General features: G+C 44.9%; 1 protein-coding gene across 2 annotated transcripts in view; it reads left to right on the forward strand.

Annotated features, from left to right (window-relative positions):
- Positions 1–24,051, forward strand: part of SPAG8 (sperm associated antigen 8) — a 419,928-nt gene that overhangs the window by 283,623 nt on the left and 112,254 nt on the right. For both annotated transcript variants that reach the window (XM_069626773.1, XM_069626774.1), the window contains exon 4: positions 664–709. In XM_069626773.1, the coding sequence (XP_069482874.1) occupies positions 664–709 (46 nt within the window). The remainder of the gene's footprint in view (positions 1–663; positions 710–24,051) is intronic.

Here is a 24,051-nt window from a genome sequence, read left to right on the forward strand (position 1 = left end):
CTTTAACATTTAACAAGAAAATCACACGCGGCTCCACAAAGTTCCTGACCCTCACTTTCTCATTACATTACATTACATTACAATGTCAGCGGTGTGGGAAAAAAATGGTGGTAATTCCATCATCGCCACTTTCTTTGGCAGGAACAGAATTGGCACCATTTATACTCCACCACTCAACTACAAGTTTGACCTTGAAGTGGAGGAATGTCCTCTGGCATCATGCTGGAGGTAAATATGCAATTTAAAGGCCTAATATCGGTGGAATTACCACGACAGAATTATTACTGGCTGCAATTCAGCCATAATCTCCATGGAGTCCTATGGACTACAAAAATGGGGGTTATCACTACCCTAGCACCACTTGTAATCCTGTGGTAAACCCACAGGACAAAGTGGAGGTAACAGTAGATGGGTTTGGCAGTAGTTTGACAGGCTTTCTGCTGAATTCCCACAAAATCTGTAATGAGACGCATAGTCTGGAATGCTGCATTCACAACCCCTTCTCACTTGACATGTCATAGATGCTACACAGAGGAAAAACCACGGGATCTATGAAAAAGAATGAGAGATTGGGAGACATAGAACAAATTGGAGAGTAAACAATTGATTTATAAGTCCGTACATGGGGGACATCCTAACGTATTTCTTTTGTTTGCCCCATAGGGAAGCGCGAGCAGATGATGGAGCATTTTCTCTACAAGAAATTCAGGTAAGCGGGCACGCATCGCGCACCCTCTTTGTTACTCCTGGATGTGAAGCACTTTTGAATCAAACAATCAGTTCTCAAAGTACTGCTTCGGAAGCTCAAAAAAGAAACCTACTCCACCTCTTTCACGTCCCCACGAGTGTTTAATCACAGAAGCACCTGTGGAGTTGCACATTTTCACAATGGAATGGTATGGTATGGTCCATTCAGCGATGAAGTTTTTATTGATTTCCTAGGTAACTCCAGCTCATCTTAACAACCGCCACCCTATAATATTTATATATATGTATATTTTCTATGGATGTCTCTGCACCACTTCCGCTCTCAGTCCCTAATATTCTAAAATTCTGTATCCCCCAATTAAGTAACAGATGCTGCAGCAATTTTACCCTCAAATCCAAATCCTGAGACTTTCCAAATGAGTATATATGGCTCATGATTACAAATATTTTAATGTGAGAGTGACTGATGTGAAGATTTTAAATGAGCCCCAATCATAGCAGGATTTATCAATGTGTTGGACTCTGATTCGTTGGCTGTGCTCAGAGCATGTGCATATGTTGCAGCATGCACAAACACTAATAATTAATAAAATGAGAAACTTACAAAAGCAGTTGTAAACACAGCAGCCTTATCTTATTGTCCTTTCAAGTCCTGTTAGAAACACAGCACCTCATGCAGTGCCTAACCATGTGTCAGGCCTTGTCTTCAAACGCCCGTGAAACGGCTGAACCCCTACAGACGCATAATGGCGTCTCTCTCTCAACTAGGTTTAGCTCATCCCGGTACACCCCCCGAGGGAAAGGGGAAGTGGATAAAATAAAAAAGCTCAGATTTTGGTTCTTCATAACTGGTGGAGACTTGCGAGAAAGAAGAACAAGGTAAGAAACAACTTTCACACTGGACCCGATCCGCTCCTGTCCTCCAGTTATGTAGTCAATATTGGTGTTCCCTCTACTTGGTGCACAGAGGGATGTTCAAGGAAATGTGCATGTTGGGCCTCTCTGAATCCTGGTTAACTTTTGCTTCTCAGATCAGGTGTTTGCTTGACATTACTGCATCTACTCTCCACTTCCTTGAATCTTCTTGTGGTCTTTGAATCTGAATTGAAAGGATGTATATTCTTTTCACAAACTAAAAACACTGATGCTCTGCTTTATATACAACCCACTTATTGCCTTGTGCTTTACCCATCTACCTGAACCTACTTTGTTAATAACTAAGAATTATTTTACTTAAAAAATGGTCTTGCTTTACTTTCAGGCAAAGTGTTTACCCTAAATGCACAGCCCAGAAAGGTTTCTTCAAGTAAACTTAATTTCCTTCATGTTCAGCGAGTGCTTCCTCAGATTCTCTGTCACTGCGTTGCCATGCCAGAAAAATTGCCTCCTTATGACATGCAGTCATTGGGCTCCCGGGGCGTTCAGAAATGACTCTTCCCTGGTTTTCACAATTCGCGCTCCTGTCGCTGCACACTCTCAAATTATTTGTAACTACTGTGTTGCACGTGCGCTCCATAGCCGCTCACTCTGAAAAACATTCACTGTGGTCACTGCGCTACCCGTTGGAACCAAACCGAACAATGAGGAAAACAACACCACTGGGGTTCCTAGGAAACTGTCTTCACCAGAACTACACGTGAGCACACACAAGAGGTTCTTTCCTCTAATTCAATGCTGAGCTCATAACGACTTGGCAAAAAAGGTTTCTGAAGCCTTTCCTCTTCTTCTTAACACGCTCGCAAATGGTAATAAATTCAGAGTTAACATTTTAAATTAAACTGCAGCCACAGAATAAACTATTTACATGTAATGTGGAAAACTGAATCTTTACTTAGCTTCTTGTTCTGAGCTGTGCCTTCTCTGGTACTTCTTGGTTTTTTAAAGTCTTGAAAGTCTCTTCTCTTTCCTTAGTGCTGAGTTACAACAATATTTCCTAGTCCAAGGCCTAAAAAACTGGAGAGTAAATAAGACAGAACTACAAGCGGGACATAAACTAATGAAAGGCAGTTTAGAACTTCCAGCAACTGCCCTTTGTCCTTCCTTCATCCAATCAGGACACAGGTCCATCTTAACTTGGGATCATTCCCTGATTCTGCACAGCACACTTAAAGAGCGAAACCAAATTTAGACAAACTACAATATAAAACAGTTGTTACAAAATTTAAAATGGTTTGCAGATACCCTAATCCTCAATCCCACCTATTGTGTGTGGTGTCTAGCACGGAACCTGACAGTACCCACTCTCCAAGGTCCGGCTCAGGGCCAGGCTTATTTAGATGTCTTCTGTGAAATGTAGCTATCAATCGTGGGGCATGTAAATCAGAAGCTACTTCCCAATTACTTTCTTCGGGAGCATATCCTTTCAATTAATAAAAATATTGAAGCCTCCCTGTAACCTTCCTCAAAGGGGTCCACAAAACGTGGACTTAAATGTACTCTTTCCCTTGATTCTCAAGTGCGTAGTGGATAACCAGACCCAATCTACAGTGTTATAATTTCGACTTGATTTCTGCTTCTCATCAGCAAACATTTTGTATCTCGCCTTACTCTGTTGAAACACCTTCACTGCCACTCTCTAGATGTTCTCTCATAGCCTGTAACCTCTGTTCTACAGCTGACCTGTCTGCTTCTTCTCTAACCTGCTCCCTCAAACAATGTGGATGACAACTTTGGCTACAAAAGAATGGACACATGGAAGTTGAATCTTTCTCTGAGTTATTATTAGGACATTCTACCACCCAAATCAAGTCTACCCAACGTTTTCCAGCCTTCGAATAACATCTGAAATATTTTTCGAATTCTTGATTGACCCATTCCACTTGGCCATTAGTATCTGGATGATAAACAGAAGTTAACTCACCTCTACCCCCAATTCTTTACAAAAGGCTCTCCAGAGCTATTGTGCATTGTGTCTAGCAGGGAACCTGACACCATATGCCCCATATTCAAATACACGCGCAGTATGATGGTGACATTGTTATGTGGAACCTCCACATACACCAGCGCACTCTGGAAATGTTGCCAACTTCCCTTTATTTCTGGTAGAAGAAAGAGAAATGCAACTCTCTGAGCAACTACCTCCCTCTCCCTCTTCTTTACATCAACTGACCAACGTTCCACTTCTTGAATCCACATTCCTTCTTCTCCACATTCTCATTCTAAGTTCTACTTCCTACATCCAATATGACACACATTCATGAAGAAGATTACACACAATCCTAACACCTCTCTCCCTTCCATTACATAAAACACAGTTACCAATTCTAATTCTCTTGAAAACCGCCATGCTCTCCTTGCTCCAAATACCTCCACACTTAACCAAAACAGAACCACCTAAATGTTTCATGCCCTTCCTTACTCTGCTTGGTTTAGGGGTGCAGAAGTAAGGCTCGGGACATAATGGTGGAATGTTTTGGATATAGACTTTTATTAATAATAAGAGGGTTGGAAAAATGCCTCTCTATTCTTAATGCTAAGAGGGGTTTCCCTGCTACAAAAGAAATTAGTGAAATGTTCAGTAAGTCTGAAATTAAAAAGTCTGTCACTGTCGTTTACCAAAACCCTACTCCTGTTCCTAACACTATTAATCTACGATAACTGTGCCAGGCTGATCTCTTTTCAAAGTAAAAAGTGTTCTTTGTGTTTTCCAACAACAAAAAAGTTCTCAGTTTTGCTGGGAGTAAAAAGTGATGCAAAGTGTTGCAAAATGCACGGTTCCAAATGCGTGGGTTGTGCTCCTTTCCCCTAGACTTCCTCTTATCTTAAGTTACTGGATATCTCAATCGCTCATGTGGGTTCGAGTCTGAGACTCGCAATACTTTACACTGTTTGGTTTGCTTCGCTGCCAAGCACGTTTTTTCTCTTTTATTGTCTCTTTTCTTCTCTCAGGGTTCCAGACACTCTGGCAACATTGTATAAAAATGGACAATGGGCTAAAAACTTGGTCTCGGGCAGCCGCGAAAAACTGCAGGTGTGTTGCGCACCAAAAGTGGGAGAAATTAACCTGTGTCGCTGATCCGGAGGGAGCAAGCTCCAAGGACACTGGAAGTCTGCCAGGTCTGATGATTAGCATGTCTGCAGGAGCAGACCGGTGCCCAGCAGTGTCGAGAGAAGGCTGGAACATGGACGGCAGCCGGGAACGCTGTCGCACAGCCACAGGGAAAGCAGGACTCCGGAAAAGCCAAACTAAATACTTGTCATCCCTGGAAGCCCCAGCCACATGCCGAAATCCCCAACAAGGTAACGGGTGGCACAAAAGACCCACAGAGGATGTGGGGCGGCTTACCAAGAGGACGCATGCAGTTGTCCCTTGGCCCTTTTGCTATGTTGCACGGCAGGGGCAGAAAGCCTACAAACCATCCCCTCCTCATTAAAATCGTAGAACTAAGCCCGTTGACCACCAAGGAAGGGTCAAGGACCCTAAGAACCATAAGGAGAACTTGAGAGGGAGAGTCCCTCACAACAGTGGCAGGGTAAAACCCACTGACAGCCAAAGAAGGAGAGAAGCCAGGTTCTGGGACCCAAAGCAAGAAAGTAGTACAAGTCATCTTCCTTGTAGCAGTACTTGGCAGGAGAGTGAACCAAGCGGGCCAGATCAAGGAAGAGGAGAAGCTGGGGTTGCGGACCCTTCCAACACGCAGGGTTTCATGTTGTGGGTGTACAAGCTAGTCGGACACAACTGTGGCAAACCCCCCAACACCTTCCCCTTCAGAGAAGTAACCACCCCCGAAGTGCTCCACATCATGAAGCACATCAAACCATCAATATGTAAAGGAGACAAATGCCCAGCTAACTTAATCAAAGACTGTGCTTCAACACTTGCCCCTTTCATCACCTCGTTCATCAACGCATCCTTTGCAGCCAACACCGTCCCAACAACCCTCAAGGAAGCTTGGGTACGACCCCTACTAAAAAAACCCTCCCTCGACCCAGACTCGCCCAACAAGTACCGCCCCATCACCACAGTGCCATTTCTATTGAAAATTCTAGACAAAGCTGCTTATCTACAAATTCAAGCTTACCTGGAAAAGCATAACATCATTGGAAAAAGACAATCAGGTTTCCGCCCCCGCCACGGCACAGAATCTGCCTTACTCGACCTCAAGAACCAACTACTCCAAAACATGGATAAAGGCAAATCCTCACTCCTCCTACTCCTCGACCTCTCGGCCGCCTTCGACCTGGTCGACCACAAGATCCTATGTAAACATCTCACCGACACAGCCCACTTCTCTCACAAAGCCACTGCATGGATCACCTCCTTCCTGGATGGCCGAGCCATGAGAGTTTTCTCTGACCAAGCATCTTCCCTACCGTCACCCATCGAATGCGGTGTCCCACAAGGCTCATGCACACCCCCCACGCTCTACAACCTCTTTACCCTCCCATTATTCTGTGACCTAGAAGACTTCGGCATAGCCTTCACCAACTATGCCGATGACACACAAGTTCTCATTCCCCTAACAGGCAAATATAACCAAGACCTCAAAACCCTCCAAGACGTATACGCCCGCATCCAGGCTTGGATGGCAGTAAACGGTCTATGTCTAAATGGGGAAAAAAACAAAATACTACTAGTAGGCCCCAAAAAGCCCTAAAAAGACTCGACAACACATATAGCTCTTTCATCATCGAGGACACAATCATTAGAACTGCAACCTCTGTGAAAACTTTAGGGGTACATTTAGACTCCACGCTCTCCATGGACAGACAAGTCAGTGCCATCTCATCAGCCGCAGCTCTCACCTCGAAAACCATAAATGCAGTAAAACCATATCTATCACAAAAGAACTGACTCAATATAGCCAGAGCCACAATATTTTCAAAACTAGACCATTGCAACATCCTGCTCCTCGGCACCTCTTCTAATAACATACATTGCTTGCAAGTAGCACAAAATAATGCCCTCCGAGCTGCTCTCAGCATTGCCAAGAGAGAGCACATCACCCAGGCAAGAAGGGATGCACACTGGCTCCCAGTCAAAGAACGCATTACGTTCAAAGCCCTCACAATCACACACAGATGCATCACCCAAACCGCACCAGCATACCTAGTAGAAAGAATACACCAAGCACCAATCAACAGGCCCAAACGCAACAAATACCAACACCAACTCTCAATCCCAACATTTAACAGAGTGAAAGCTGGTGGTTCCAGCATTGAATTCCTAGCCCCCAAAGCATGGAACTCGCTTCCGCCCAATCTAAGAAGCGAACAATCCCTCTCCACATTCAGGAAATCACTGAAAACAAGGTTGTTCAACTAACTCTCAACTGCCCTGCTTGCCGCTCCGCCCAATTGCTCTAGTAATTCCTTGTAACACTGAACCACGGACTGCTAACCTGTACTAAGCTTAATATGATGTATAATAGCGCCACGTTACCTGTAACCATGAACTATGGCCGCTAAATGTACTAAGTTTGAATTTTCTGTTAACAGCGCCACGATGCCTTAGGGCTGCTGGACGCTTTATAAATCCAAATAAAATAAATAAATGAAGCCTAATGGAACGAAGACCAGCAGAAGGGAGTCATTCTCCTGGTAACCCAGACTGACAGTAAGGCCACAAAGACCTGCGGAAGAGAGTCATTCTCCTGGGATATCTGAGAATGGACATCAGGAGAAGGGAGACGTTCTCCTGACCCACCAAGAAAGTATTGCTTGGAACTTTATCATCAGCGGAAGGGAGCCATTCCCTCTGACAACGTTTGAGACACGACACTGTTCTAAGATTTGGGAACTGTTTCAACAAACCATAACCAAGGAGAAGGGAGTCATTCTCCTGGTACCGGAACTGTACTGCCTTATTCTTAATATAAATGGATATTTCCCATCTGTGAAAGGTACAGTGAGCAAAAAGCAATGGCTGCGAAATCTCAATGTTGTTAATAACCACTGAACAGGTTATCATGCCTTGTTCTTTCGAGAGAGGGGCGCCTGCTACCTTTTTTGTATTTTTGAAAGGAACTTGGGGTTGGTCACCCTAGGTTACCTGGGGGCAACCAGACGTGGACTCCCTGCTCACTGCGCTTAGAGAGGCTCAGCTTCACCTCACTGATGATGCCCAACAAGGCTGAAACACGTGTATGGGGTTGCTGGTGGTACTCTTGTTCAGAGAGGAATTGCCATAGCATTTCGGTGCTGGACTGCCCTTGTGGGCGGGACAAAGACTGATATGCAAATGGATATTTCCCATCTGTGAAAGGTACAGTGAGCAAAAAGCAATGGCTGCGAACTCTCAATGTGGTTAATAACCACTGAACAGGTTATCATGCCTTGTTCTTCCGAGAGAGGGGTGCCTGCTACCTTTTTTGTATGCCTTATTCTTTAGTTTCTAGTGTAAGGGACGGAAGTAAGGTTTTCTTGACACAGGACAGTGGACACTTGTGATTTGGCAGACATCCTTGCAGACTCTTTATCTTTAGTTGAGGCAGGGAAACCCCTCTTAGTAATAGGGACAGAGAGGTTTTCTCTTGCTTTTGTGATCAATAGACCCAAACATGCCACTTTTGTGCCAGGCTGCTTCTTCTGCACCCTTACAATAACTAAACTATTTTGAACATCATTTAAGCATGGCAGTCTGTTTGCCAGACTTCATGATCCATCTTGTGATGGACTATGTCAGGATTGCTCCAAGCATTATGGGCTGAAGTGCTTGCACATTACTGAGGTATGTTCATTTATAACACATGTTCATCTGCATTCTTGGATGTTTATCTAAATGAGTGCCTGTATATTAAAGGAGTTAAATGTTTCATATGACGGCCACTACTTAGCAGGTGACGGGCGTGGCTATCTTTGAACATGGTTGCAATGCCTGGCATGTGGGTCTTGTGGTGGTACAGTTGTCTATAGGTATTTGGTGATGCACATGGACTATGATGTCTGCATTTGAGCCTGTAAATATGTATTGTGTACATGATGACCATATCTGAATAATGAGTCATTACCTGCCGTAAGTTGGCATCACTTGGGCATTTGAGGCTTCACTTGCCATATAATGGCAACACCAAGACAGGAATGGCCGTAACCTGCATACCATGCTTATAGCTGGATTAGGAGGATTATAATGGCATTGGCTGTCAAGTTTTAGATTTTGGGGGTGTCACTTGGTCTATGATGACAGCATGTGTTCATAAGAAGCTGTACCGGGTATTTAATGCTAACATGAGCTTAAGGTCTTTGGCTATTTGAAGCTGCACTTCTTGTGTGATATCAGCACCTGAGCATGGAAAGCTGTAACTTACCCATGACCATACCAGGCATATGGGGGTATAGCTGCAATACAGTGGCTGTGACTGCTTTTAATGTGGACATAGTGACATATAAAGATAGCACATCCAGCCTCTGTTGTATGTGCCGCTGAGAGATATAGCTTCACCCCTGCCGCCCAACAGCAGGCATCTTGGTGGCATGTAGTTGGGAACAACGACAACATTGTTTCTACATAAGTAACTTACTTAAGTAACTTCTTCCACTCCTGGCATTTTGGTGAATTGCCCGGGTTACCATGCCCTGTTGACACTGTAGCGAGTGCCGGAGGCGCTGATGTTCGGATGCTCCATGCAGCACACAGGTGCGATCTCCTGGACGCACCGTGACGGACACGCTATCCCTTCTGAACTGTCTGCCATTAATTTCAGCAAGAAGATTGGAAACATACTCTAGGACAATTGCTGTCCCACTTGGATCCCTGATTTCCACTGGGCGTCCGCTGTCCCTCTTACGTGGCTCCATATTTCTTTGACACAAACACGCAGGATACTCTCACTCTACAATATTCCCGTCCTGATGAAGGCCCATACAAGAAAGGCTCACAATTTAGCCCCCTCGGGCCGAAACACCTTTGTGTTGACCGCATGACTTCAAGTCTCAGTGTCTGAAAACACACACTGTTTTATTATTGTTTAGCAGAGCACTGTGTATTGTTTTGTTATATATTGCTGTAACCCCCGCCAGTTAATCCAAGGCAGTCACCTTGGTTTAACATGAGCTTAAGGTCTTTGGCTATTTCAAGCAGCACTTCTTGTGTGATATCAGCACCTGAGCATGGAAAGCTGTAACTTACCCATGACCATACCAGGCATATGGGGGTATAGCTGCAATACAGTGGCTGTGACTGCTTTTAATGTGGACTTGTATCATTTATTGTTATATTCTTGTAACTATTGAGTACTGTGTTTGTCTATTGTAGATACAGGTCACTTTGTGACCCATATTAAATCATTGACTAAGCTGAGACGTTTGTCCAAATGTATTAATTCACTATAAGGAGTGGAAGGGGTGGTTTCTATGACCCGGCTCATTTGTTTTTGATTAACTGTAGCGAGTGCTACATTGAGCAAAGCATGTTGTGCCTATGGAGCATACCTTCAGGCCGTGCCCAGCACTAACCTCTGCCGCGGTCAGTGTGTCCGATAAATCACTGACAGCTGTGCCCTATTGCCCTGGTTGCCAGGCGCCTGCAGCCTGCCATGCTCCCTCATCATTGTCCCGGGAGGATAGCTCAGGGGCAACGTGCTCGCCTTGGAAACAAGACAACACGGAGCAACACAGGTTTGATCCCTGGGTCCACGCTTAGAACCTCTGGGTACTAAGCACGCTATAAATAAGCAACTCAGTCATATTGCTGTAAAAGCACCTCGATGCCCCCGGGCTGTGTGAGCGCTTTAAAAATGCAAAAAATAAATAAATTGACCATGCAGGCTAGGACTGGTGAGATTTGTACTCCAAAACATCTGCAGAGCCAGAGGTTGGAGACCCCTCCACTAGACACATGACACAAGGTGGAGCGAAACAAGGTGTCTCTCAGTAAACAGTGTGTTCACATACTTTTTCTGTGTGTGTTGCGCCTTTCTATTGTTGATCACATGAAATGATGAGCAACTGCCACTGTGCACGCCTCATAAGCATGTAGCATGACCATCGCAACAGCTATTTCCGGGGAGGATAGCTCAGCAGCAACGTGCTCGCCTTGGAAGCAAGACGACACGAAACAACACAGGTTCGATTCCCGGGTCCGCACTTAGAAACCTCTGGGTATTTAAGCGCGTTATAAATATGCAACTAAGACAAAAATACAATAACGCAACAAAAAAGAAAAATTCAAAAAACAATTCCTGTAACAGCGCCTCGATGCCTGCGGGCTGTGTGAGCGCTTTAAAAATGAAATAAATAAATAAAACACTTTATAACAGCGCCATTGGTAGGGCACTGTGCCCGAGGCATGGCTCGCCCCACAGTAAGCTTTGGGCTCTGCAAAGAGCGAAAGAGGGGTAATTAGACTCACCTTACACATGTTTTCGCCCCACAGTAAGTCATATAAGATAGGTAACATTCAATGAGGCTTCCAAGAGCTAAGGACTAAGATTTCTCCCGGCCGCCTTGTGCCACCCTCCTTGCTGCTGCTTTCCTTCTTTGATGCCCTGGGGGTGCTCCCATGCCCCCTGCATAATGTACGTCACTAGCCCGATCTCATACAGGAGGTTGCCACGTTGAAAGGCCACTGTGAACGTCCTAAGAAGTCCTAATTGAAGAACGGAAGGCCTGCATTTTGCAGCCATGGCAACCAGTCATTGCTGCAAGCGACGATGCACAAAAGCTGCATTAGTCGTTATGGCAACAAGACATCTGAAAATGGGAGGCTAAGTGATAAGTGTGTAGGGTGACCATGTATTTTTGTCTTTTTTAGTGCTTTCTCTTTGGGGCGATCATGAACCCAGGCTTTCTACCAGATGTTCCCATCTCATGTTTCCCGCTGCCTGTGCCAGGCCTGACCTCCCAGGAAGCAGCAGATGCCAGTCTCCTCAGCTCCTTTCAATATGCGCATGGGGGCTTTCTGTCCCCTAGGACAGAATGTCCTCTTTTAATGCGCAACGGTTTTCATATGGTCCCGGAGAAAAACATATCCGGATTTTGCGTTCTACTCAAATACTACCTTTTTGTGTCTTTTTCTTAGGTCATAGTAATGGGTAAATGGATTATTTATAATGCGCTTAATACCCAGAGATTTCTAAGCGCAGACCCGGGGTTCGAACCTGTGTTGCACCGCGTCGTTATAATTCCAAGACGAGCGCGTTGCCCCTGAGCTATCCTCCCGAGACGAGTGCCTGGATCAGCGGGGTGCCCAGAACTGGCGACTTTGGCACGCTGCACAGTGGCAGCTACTAAATGGACGACCGCCCCTACACCCCCACAAGCTTGACTTCAGACCCTTTACAGGCCCAGTTCTCTGACCTTTCCCCAAAGGCCAGTGTCCATTTTTCTTGATCTGCCCCATTTCCTGTTAGTCTCCCTTATTTCCTGTTTTGTGTTCCGCCCCTTTGAGTGCTGCTTTCCAGTTCCGCACCCTTGAGGTTGCAAAGGATTCACTGCGCCTCCTCCACCTTCTCTCCCACCCCTCAATGTCTTGTCCCAGCCCATCCTGTCCCTGGTTATATGGCTCCTCCCCTGAAGATCCATGCCTGTCTCCCCTGCCCGCACAGGGCAACAGGGCCCCTCCTGTTCACACATGTCTGTCTTCCCGCCCCTCCCCTCGTTTCCTGATCGACTCATACAGTTGCAATGTGTGGTCTGATGTCCTGCCTGCCTCCTTTTCTTTGCACATATTCTGTCACAACACCTTGTGGTCTTGGTTTCCTGCTCACTGGCCTTTCTTCTTGGTCATCTTGGGCTTAATAATGTGACAGAGCATTAGGCCCTGAAGGCCTAGAAAATTTTGTATTTAGAATAGTTGTCCAAGTAAGGCCTCGAGGGCCGGATCCATGCCGGGTTTTCAGGATACATAAACCAAAAAGATTAATACTGCTACTGATCAGGTATGCTCCCATATGTTATCAATGAATGAAACAATGATATCCTAGTGGACAGGAATCCTGATGTTGGTGGTACTACTGGGAAAAAAACTCTAAAATTCTGTTCCATAGGGATATCCAGAAAGGAGGTGAGGTTTAAGCAAAGAGAATCACATACAGCCATGGTAATGAATAAAACATGGTTTGTATCGAGACAAAGATCATTCAAACATAAACAAGAAGACATTTACAAATATTTTGTGTGTGAAAATTCAAATTCTTTTAGACATAAATAGAACAAAAAAAGCGGAAACATTGAAATCACAGTTTTGCTTCAGTACATCAATCAGTACATAGTCCTTGATCGTGTAACATGGCATATATCACTGGTGAGATCATAAAGGCTATGCTAAAGTGCAGTGATAGGTGTAGGGAGCTACCCATCCACCGTATTCAGTACAAACATCTGAATTTTGCAGATGGTATTATAGGTGCCTTGTTTAGTAAAACATCTAGTCTTTCAAATGATTTTTTCAAATGATATTTCAGGTGCCAACGTGGCAGGGGGACCGTGGTCAGGTTACTTGGTATTGAGTGTGGGTCTGTCAGTAAATAGTCCATAAACCCCAAGGCATCTTTGACAATGCAAATCACCCCCTTGCATATGGTGCACGTTTCGGGGGAGGAAATGTCCAACTCCAAATACATCAGCTGGATCAATGTTACTCTTAATGAGCCGCCTTCATCAGGGCAAATAGGAGGCCCCTGTTATAAAAAAGCAGAACACAAGAAAACAGTAGTAAATAGAAAATTCTTGTGTATTAATACCTCAGTTCTTTCTGGACATAACTGGAAGTGGTAGTATCCAAGACTAAATTTTGTCAAAGACAACCGTGTGTCTAGTTCCAATTTAAAACATTGAAATAAGGGGCACATAATATACAGTGGCAAGGAAAAACAACACGTACTGAAAAAGTTTTCTCGGGTGGTGGTAGGAACGAAAAAAGTGTTGACTAACTCACCACTGGAACCTTGTTATGAATCTCGCTTGTGGGGCGGGCTCCCGGGTCAGGTGGGACCGGGTAAGCAGCACTGCTATGTCATATGTAGTGAAAAGGCTAGAGCCAGTCTTTAAATTAGAGTCGCCAGAGACAAAGAATGTTCTAAAAATGGAGGCAAACAAAAGGGCAGTCAAAATTTGGTGACCTGACACTGTGTGTATAGAGCAGCACAGTAGGTTTAAAAATGACCTAGAATGTCACCTGTGAACTATTTGGGCCCCCCCGGGGAGGGGGGGGTTTGATTATGTTAATAATTTGTGTGCTGACTCCGGGTTGGTGACATTACCACTGCCTACTATTGAGCCGCGGTATAGAGAAAGCAATATATATATATATATATATATGCATATATATATATATATATATATATATATCTAGTCAAAAAAGGAACCCTAAAGGTACCTGGGCCGGAGAGCGGAGAGCTCCTGGGTGAGGGTTGCCGGTCGTCGGGTGTCCCGGACTGGAGCCACGTGGTCGGGATGGCCGGAGCGTGGTTCTAGCAAAAAAATGCAGGATACCCCTCATTAATATTCATGAGAGCATTTTGCATACAATAATTCTAAATTTATGCAAATTTTTGCTCATCTTAATTAGGGATTTCCTGAAAACCCACCAGGATTCCGGCCCTCTCAAGCAACTGTTTCAAAACATTTCCAATAGCGGACGGGTCCCTAATTCCTGGAAAACCGCCCATATCATACCAGTATATAAGAATGTGGTGAGGAACGATCAGGGGGATTATCGTTTGCTAGCCGCGGCTAGCAAACTATATGCTCATTTTCTATGTAAAGATATTGAAACATGAGAGAAAGTCAAAAGAATTTAAAACAAATGCCAAACCAGGTTTAGATCGGGCTATGGCACTTTGCACAATGTACTGCAGCAGCTGATTGAGGAAACTAGAACACGTAGGGAACCAAAGCTATATATGCCTTTGATTGATTACAAAGCGGCTTTCAATACCATTAAGAGAGGTGCATTATCGGGTGAGCCGACTAAATGGGATATCCCCGAGGGACGTCTAAAGATGATCCAAGCATTATATACGAATGCTATGATCCGAATAAGGATGGATGCAGAGGGGTCCCCTCTAAACTGATTCACATAAACCGAGGCCTGAAGCAAGGATGTGTGTTGGTGCCTGCACTTTTTATCTTTTATTTGGCTGATTTAAATGAGGCACTCATGCCGGCCCACAACTTCCCACGTAAACTTGTGTCCGAATGTATTCTGTGGCTCGGCTATGCGGACGACTTGCTGATCCTTGACCGTACACCCATTGATGAAAAGGGCCTATGTTTAGTTTATAGACAAAAAAAAGATTGATCTTGTCACGAGCTTTCAATGCCTTGGGGTAGTTATCAGTGATGATAATGTCACTCCTCCTATCCACTATAAAGGAAAAGGAAGATTACAAAGTGGAAGAATTGCTCGAATTCGTCAAAAGCAAATTTACGAATTTGGACGCAAAAGTGTGTTGGGGTGGGTAATCATGATAATATATATAAGGGGTGGTCAGAGGGGTCTGCGGGTGGAGGGGTCTCCCCTCACATATATTTGCGGCCATATCAAAGTAGAGACAAAATAAATGGTCGAAATCGTATTCGATCAATTCTTTTCGATGTAATCACATAGAATCAACCATAAGATTAGTGTGGGTGCTATTGTGAAATTTGCAGCTATTGAGCCTTTTATTAGAATGCAAGAGGGCAATTTGTTAGATGGGTTGTTAAAAAAAAGGAGAGCATCTCACGGGGATTCTATATGGCCTGGAATCTTATCCGAATCTTAAGACTGCCTGCTTATCAGTGTTGGAAGGTAAACTGTGGCACCCTGAGTAGCGGGGTGATCGTATAATGCACCTTATTGGAAGACAGGTGTAGACAGGCATGCAATATACATCTTATTCCTTAACTTATAACCTGACCCACTTCTTACCTGTCTCCAAACCCCGTTTCCCTAGGTTCGAGATCACCACGGTGAGCCCCGCTGTGAATGTGTTGAAGGTAGGAAAAGTCAGAAGGTTAGGTCAGGATCCCCAAATATCCTTGAGATTTCCTGGAGTTGCAAATGAGATGCATTGATAACTTGAGGGTTTTATTAATTAACATTTATAATTGGGAAAGCCGGGAAGGGGGGTGCGAGTTTCTTTGCTCTGTTGCAAGAGCGAATAGATGCATGGAGATTGGAGTGCCGTGACCCAATGAGAATTCTGTTTATGATTGACTTCAACCTTCAGTTTGAGCCCTCGAAGACATGAAGAGAATGCACTCTGGGGAGTCGGGGATCTCCCTGCTGTATGCCCTAAACTGAGATATCAAACTACAGACGAAGTAGCTAGTCTGATATTGTCATCCAACTTAAGAGCATGTAATGGCAGGTTCCAGGGTGATATGCTGGCGAAGGCTACCTTTAGTGCAGGGTGCCGTACCGGTTTGTCTATATATTGGTAAATCTTGAAGCTTGGTCCCTAATTAGAAACTTTGTGGTCAGCCCAAGGGTTGAGAGTGATCACAATCTGATAATTACAACACTTGACAGAGCCTTTCTGGGAATGCCCATGGGGCGGGTTTTGGGGGGTAACCATGAAGTCCCAATATCAATTGTGGGCCGCCCTAGACGGTCAATCAAGCGGGAAAGCATAAACCACGCAATTCTCCTTCCATCAATTCATAGTTGCATTCTACTGACCCTGGAGAGCTTTTCTGCCCTAGATAATGACCAGAGTGCTGACATATGATAGGATATGATAAGACATTTATAATGTGCCTGTACACAAGTGTTTCTAGGCGAGGAATTCATAGATAGTTTGGGAGGCTTTTTTACATAAAAAAAACAAACTGGTAAAAGTGCAAACCTTCTGCACAACGCCATGGTATAATGGCGGGTGTCATCGTGCAAAAAACTCTTTGGTCTTGCAAGCTAAGCATGTAGCAATAGATGTCATGCAAGGTTTACGAAGTACTAGGGAAAGGTATCGAGATATCGTACCTTTCCCTAGTAGTTCGTAAACCTTGCATGACATCGATTGCTACACGCTTAGCTTGCAAGGCCAAAGAGTTTTTTGCACGATGACACTAGCCATCATAGGAGTTATTAGAAATAGCCTATCAACAACTGCACTTCCCAACACATGTAACTAAACAACACATTGCAGCTGAGATACAGGAACATTGGCTTGTTCCGAATCTACAGGAGCACTTGTCAAAATTCACAATAGAATGCACAACGTGCCAGACATACAGCTCAGGAACGACATTAAGGACGTTGCGCGGAACGTTACCACGCCCAGTAGGTCCTTTTAGAGAACTTCACATTGACTACACGGATATGGGGGAAAGATGTAATGGAGCGTGATAGTCTGCCCATTTTCCAGGTGGGTGGAAGCTGGACCATGCCCCCACCCGGACGCGAAATGTGCTGCCAAGTTTCAGGTGCGGGAGGTTTTTTCAAGGTGGGGGATCCCCCACTACTGCTTTGCCGCGAAAAGGCACTGGTGCGCCATTTTCAGATGTTGCAAAAATGTTAGTGTTGGCATTACCCATTGTGTTCTGTCTTGCCACTTGTTGCTGCATACCTCTCTGCTGTGATTGGTGTCTTTGTTGCATTTGTGAGAATGTTTAGGGGCTTTTTTAGTACCATCTTGTAGGCCCATGCGCCAGATTGCTAGTAAAAATTAGATTTATGTCGTAGTTACGTGCAGAGCAAAAAAAGGGGGTATCAAGGCCCCAGAAAACGGTAGATAGAAAGCTCCACACATTAGAAACTGCGCCACATTGCATTTTGAGTGAGAAGTATATGCGTTTAATAGGTTTCCCTTTTTAGATAACACGTGTTTCGACACACAAGTGTCTTTTTCAAATCAGGGCTAATTTTAGCTGACATGATAGAATATCAGAGAACATTCACAGGCAATGAATTATTTAGCATTCAACATCCATGAGTACATTCAATATAAAAGGAAAAACAGGAAAATGGTTTTGGTAAATTGCCCAAATACAGTTTCAAGTCACAGAAAAACAGGGAGGGGTGTAGGGGGGGAGGTTTAAGGGAAATATAGAAAAGAAAGAGTAAACAAAGACAGAACATCCAATTAGTACAAAATATATGATTGTGTCGTCTCTGTGTAATATATCTTCCATTTGTTTAACATAATTGTTTTTAATTGTTGTTTTGGGAACCTTACCTATCGTCCATATCAAAAATGTTCAATTCAAGATGGCAACATGAAAGGTCACGGGATAAATCCCCCTGTATAGAGTCAGATTAGAGGTCATGTGTTAAAGGCCAGTTGGCACACTGCACAGGCTAACCGATGGTGATCAAAAACACCCGGCATAGTATGGCATGTCGAGACTTCAAATACCTGATATAAGTGGCGTGACAAAAATGTTATTAAATTAAAGAATATAAACTATTTTTGTTCGTATAGCCACTTAAGCCATACGTATGTTGCTTATGTATGTGCAAATAGACCAAACTGAAGACAGTCAACAATCTTCCTTAATTATATAGTCATTGATAATCTATATGTTTTGTGCACGATACCTGTCTTAGTAATTAAAGTCACTCTCAATACTGGAGGTTCGCCTGTAATAAGCAAACCCGCACAGCACCCGCGCATCCACAGCCGCGGCACCCAAAGTGACCGTGGGCGCGAACGCCCAACTGCTACACGGATCAACCCCCACCTGCGATCTCAAGTTCTCAAATATTAATAAGAGACACGGGTTCAGTCCGTTACTGCATGTCACGTTGGATGAACTAGGTGGCTTACCTCGGTTTCACTCAACGTCTCCTGCCGTCTGGTCCTTGCATCGGCAGCCCTGCCTAGTGTATGTATAAGTTGCCGTGGCAACTTTAGTCCTTCTTTAGTTTTGGTCAAGAGTTTCCTCTTCAGTTGGGGCACCATGGGCGCCATTTTTGAACTAGGTTTCCTGCATTGCAAGCTGTACAAAATGTGGGATGATAATTTAAGGTCCCGTTTACCAATATATATTATGGTTCGTAAAACTTGGACTATATGAGTAAATACATGTAACCACATAAGTAATACCTAAAACAGCGCTACGCTAAATTATTGTTTCTCAGTACTACTATTCTCTATGCATTATTCTTCTACTTAGTAAAATAAACCACATATGTTGTGTGGTGAATATATATATCTGGGTGCTACGAAGGGGCTAGGTTTGCTGTTAGGTATATTATCACAGCGCAAGAAAAAATGCCCATAATGTCCAAAGGGCAAAGAACAATACCTTTGTGATTTGAATACTTCCAAATCACAAAGGTTGGTGTAACCACAAATTATCACAGCGCAAGAATACCCATAAAGTGGGGATATTGCCTTCGCAAATATCTATTATCTTAGTCAGGCACAGTTTTGTTGTTGTCTCCATCATCATTACAAATAGTGACGTGACTGAGTCCAAAGGGACAATAACGGACATTAAATACATCCAAAGTACATGGGTTGGAATAATTCACATATCTGAGTGCATTCTAAGTTATTTAGGAATATACCATATCCACATGTGACATCTGTGCTAGTCATGAGTTAAAGAAAATGGCTCATCTCATGTTCTTGACTGAGTCCAAACTCAGTCGCTCTGAACTTGCAAATAAGGCAGGCTTCCAACTGGCAAAGGAGGGCTTCTCTGTTTCCTCCTCTTTCTCCCAGGCGAGTGTTAGGAAAGATTTCTTAATTGTGGGTAATTTTCCTTCCATGTGGCAACCCCTAAACTTTTTGCTGTTGTTTTCACCATGATCTAGACTTTGCCAGAGAAGTGCAGCCTTCTGCCGCACTCCTCTGGGCTTTCGCTCCATTCTTACGGGGAAACTGACATGCCCTTAAGACAGTCAGTACCGGGAAACGCTGTTTTCCGTAGTTTCTTTATCATGTTGCAGCTTTCGTGCAACATGACACAAGAGGGCACTGTAAGCTAAGTTACTGCTCTCTTGGGCCTCTAGCCTTCTACAGGCCCTAGATACTCTTTTTGGATTGTAACTGATCGGTGCAAGTGAATCACGGACGGGAATGGTGGCAGCGATCGTTTCTTGTGTTTTTGAGCTCCTTTTGGCGTTTTAAGCGCGTTTCTCACGCTTAGCCCAAAATGGTGGCCTGGCTCCCAAAATGGCCAGACCACGAGGCTCCTTTGTCCTGTCCGCTGACCGTCTTGCCCCCTTCACCTTCCCCAGGTCGAGCCGACCCAGGGCCTTCCTTATTTGGGCATGTACTTTCCCGCAAAACACAGATGCTTTTGCGGGCTTCTATAGGCCTTGTGTGTGCCTCCAGGATGTGGGCTGGGATGTCTGGTCCCAATACACATCCTGGTGTGGTATGAATGCCTGGGACCACCGTGGTCCGTGGTAGGTCCCCGTATGGTGTGAGTGTTTGATGAGCGGATCTCCCATTGGGTCCCCTCCATTTTGGCGCAAAGGGAACCGTGGATAAGAGGGGGCTGGAAACGCCACTACCATGTCGATCTCCTGAGTTCTCACGAACAAAGGAATACAGGAGCCAAGTATCCTGCAACCACGAGGCTGAACCGAGGAATCGCTGGTGACCCGCTGAAGGACTGCTCCTCTGCACTGCTGTCGCTTTGTGAAACCCTTTCTACTTCTGATTGAACCAGAAGGCCTGTACTGGTACTTCGACCCTTGGAATAGCGGGGACAGCTATTCTCGGCATCTTCACCATCTCCTGCACGTAAGCCTTCGGAAGTGTCTCTGGGCCATCCAGCAGACTGACCAGCCAACCCAGGAGTCTTGCTCTATAACCGCCGCCAGGTTGTGTTGTATTTCGAGTCCTTGTCACTCTCACACGATTCGTACACTTGGCATTCCCAGGTCTGAAGTGAGTGGTGTACATTTGGCTGAGATACACACGGCTGCTCCGTTGCCCTGCTGTGGTAACAAACTGTGCGGGTTCACTTCGTTTGGGACATCTTCAACTTAACTCTGCTGCTGCAGAATCTACACGACGACGAGACGTCCCCTGCTCCCCTGAACCTGCCAGCACTGAAACTGACGCGGAGAAGCCTGGGTCTGCTTGCATCGGGGACCGCTGAGTAGCATAACCAGGAACTGGTCGCCCTCCTGCAGGAGCCCATAGCTTTTCCCCGCTGTGTCAAACAGCACGCCTTTCCGTACTCGCGCTCTGCTTCTGCCCACAGTGGAGGCTGCGCTTGAGTCGCGGAACTCTGTTCTTCTTCATTTGTGCACCAAACTGAACTGCCCGATTCCCTAGAAGAGACTCCCCTTTTTGCCCGTTGGCACCAGCGTGTGCAGGTACTTTTGAGCACAAGGCTCCACTCTTCGTAGGGCTTGGACTTCCTTTTAGTTAGGTGCCTCCGAAGGCGGACTGGGTCTAATCATTATTTCGCACTGCCTGTTTTCCTCCCCTTCTAGGTGGACTACACATTTCGTGCATCTAACGCTTTAGACTCGTTTGTATTTGTATATATATTGGTTTGGTATGTGTTGGTTTACTAGAGTTTTATTGTGATTTCTTGCTACGGTCATTGTTGCAAAGGCCTTGGAATAAATGTGTATATATTTTTAATATAACACCTGTTTGGAGTAATTTGTAAGTGTCCTTGCTTTGTGTGCTCATTGCGGGCTTTCAGTCACCCACACCCCTCTTGAGACCTAGTCTTGACCGCCGCGATCGCTACCCTGATTGGTCTGGCTTTTCCAGAGGTTACCCTGTTCCAAGTAATTAGGTTGGCCTTCTGAACTTCTGCGCCGCCAGGACAGAGTTCAGAAATCCGTCTTAACAGCGAGCCTGTTTGAGGCCAATGAATCGAAAATTGGTTTTATCATCCATTTGGTGTTTCCTCTGCCAGTGTTGTGCCAGTGGCACAGTTGTATCCAGTTTGCCAATTCCTTGAAAATGTTCTCGTATTCTGAATCGAAGCTCACGTATGGTGCTACCGATGTATATCCGTTCGCATGTACATATTATGGCATATACAGTATATTTGCTGCGACAGTTAATAATGTCTTTAATTGCGGTAGTTGGGTCCGAGAAAACATCTGTGTCAGGTTGCGCATATCTACACATGCTACAAAATCCACATTTCTTGAATCCATTTGGTGCACTTGGTAACCAGTGTATTGGTCTTGGCACAGGCACTTGCGGGACTAGGGATGGGGTTAAGCTTGATTTCAAAGTTTTAGCCTTTTTGAAAATTAATTTGGGCTCATCATCGATGAAATCTGCGAGGTGTTCGTCCAGTTTGAGTAAAGGCCAGTTCTTCAATATTTTTTTCCTTATTTCAAAATTATTGTGTGAAAAGGTTGTGATGAAGCTTACTTTTTTACTTTTTGGTGTTCCTCTTTTCGTGGTCGATTTTTAGGGGTTAGTGTTACATCCCTGTGTAATTTGTTCACTTTTACATATGCAGATTTTATGCAGTTTTTGTTGTAGCCTCTACGGACAAATTTATGTTTAAGTAGATCACATTCCTGTAGAAAATCAGTGTTGTTGGTGCAATTCCTACGAGCTTTCACAAATTCACCTTTTGGTATGTTGTTAATTACTGATTTCTGGGCACAGCTTGTGGCATGAAGGGTAGAGTTAGCTTCTGTCTGTTTGTGGAAAGTTTTGGGGAGCAATTTATCTTCTCCCACGTATTTTGTGAGATCAAGGAAATCTAAGCTGGTACTACTAGACGGTCCTGACAAAAAAATCCCTTCATTGTTGTTTAAACGATCCTTGAAATCAGTAAGTTCTTGTTCATTGCCATTCCAAATTAGTAAAATGTCGTCAATAAACCTAGTCCACATTACAATCTTGTTTTGTGCTACTTGGTCAGTATAAACATGTTTATCCTCGAACATACTCATAAAGAGGTTGGCAAGTGCGGGTGCGTACTTAACGCCCATGGCGACTCCCTGCTTTTGTCTAAAATATCTTTTGTCAAATAGAAAAATGTTATTGTCCAAGGTTGTAGTCAACATCTCTTTCAACTCTCTCTTTGTTGCATTTGTGGTTCTCTTTGCTGTGGCTCATTATAGTATTGTTCGTTCTAGGGACTCCCTGGGTGTGGGTGACCATACTGCTGTTTGTTTCCCATTGGGGGTTGTCCTTGGTAATAATTCATTGGACACATCCTGCACTCTCTCAAAGTGTCCCCACCTCCCGCAGTTCCAACATGACCTTGTGGTCCTCCCCTCATCCCAGGCCCCCCAAATCCTCTATTTCCCATTCTTCTGAATGCCCCTCTCGATCCTCGGTATCCACCTCGTCCTCTTGCAGGCCTTCCTTGCCACTGGGGTCCTTAGTATTGTTCCTCTCCATCCCATTGCGCCTGTCCGTTTGCAGCCCACGTTGCAGCCATCCTTGCTGGTGTACTTCCTAACCCCTCCTCGCCTTCCCCCTGTCTGTCAGTAGGCGCTGCAGTATTTATTGCTGCGACCTTCACTAATTTATTTTGTACTAGTTTTGGTACATCTGCCAACCTTCTCTGTACCATCTCTCTTTCTCCTTTCTTTGATCCTCCTACAATGGTGCACTATTATGCCCTGAACCTCTGGCCAGCCTTTGGCTTCTATCCCAGCTATTTTGTCCAAGGCCTTCTGTACCTTTTTCGTGAGGCCTTTTTTGATTATAAAGTAGAACAAGGCAGTGGATTGGTCCCCCGCCATACCCGTTTCTGATCTCCACAGGTCTTGCACCCGGAGGATGAATTGCGTAGGCTCCTCCTCCTCTCCCATAGTGCATTGCATCACTAAGTGTAAATCTGGAGTGTCTGGAAAAGCTCTGCGCAATGCATCCCAAACCTATGCTCTAACGTTATTAAATGGTGACCCATCAAGGCGGTCACAGTTCATTGTAACTCCCGGGAAGCCTGCCTTCACCCACACTGCGTCTGCTTGGTCACCCACTGCAGACACTTGTAAGCTTTTTTACGTCCCCTATGGCTATGGGCACTCCTGCTGTATTTTTCTCAAAAGCATGTATCCACTTCCCCGCCCCACCCGAAAGTGGAGGGAGAAGTTTCAACAGGTTATCCTTGTCCATCTGTGCCCATGGGATGTAGTGTGGCCTCTTCGCTCCCTTGTGGCTTTGTTTACCCTCCTTTTTTACTTACCATAACCTTCTTTGTTTTACTTACCAGCATGTTCCCTACTCTTTGCCTCAACCTCCCCTGCCACCTTGGCCCAGCTCTTTCATCCTCTTGATCGAATGGGAATGGCAGTGGAGACCCTACTGCTGCTCCCCCTTCCTTATATTCATCTAAGTCACTCCGTACATCCTCTATCTCCCCTTCTGACTCCCTTTCTCCTTGTTCCTCCCCTATTTGGCTGTCTGGGGTTGTAGGTCTTATTATTCCTACGGGTTTGCCATTTAAGTGGAACAAAAACTCTCCCGATTGCCACTCTTGTTCTTGTCCTTTTGGTATTGGCACCGGCGGCGGCGGGTTTGGTGTGGATCTCCCTGCAATGCTTGACGGAGGGGTGAGCCCAGCCGCTGTCAATGGTGG

This window comes from Ambystoma mexicanum, chromosome 6p, assembly GCF_040938575.1.
Source record: "Ambystoma mexicanum isolate Mex_15411 chromosome 6p, UKY_AmexF1_1, whole genome shotgun sequence".
NCBI classification, from domain to species: Eukaryota; Metazoa; Chordata; class Amphibia; order Caudata; family Ambystomatidae; genus Ambystoma; species Ambystoma mexicanum.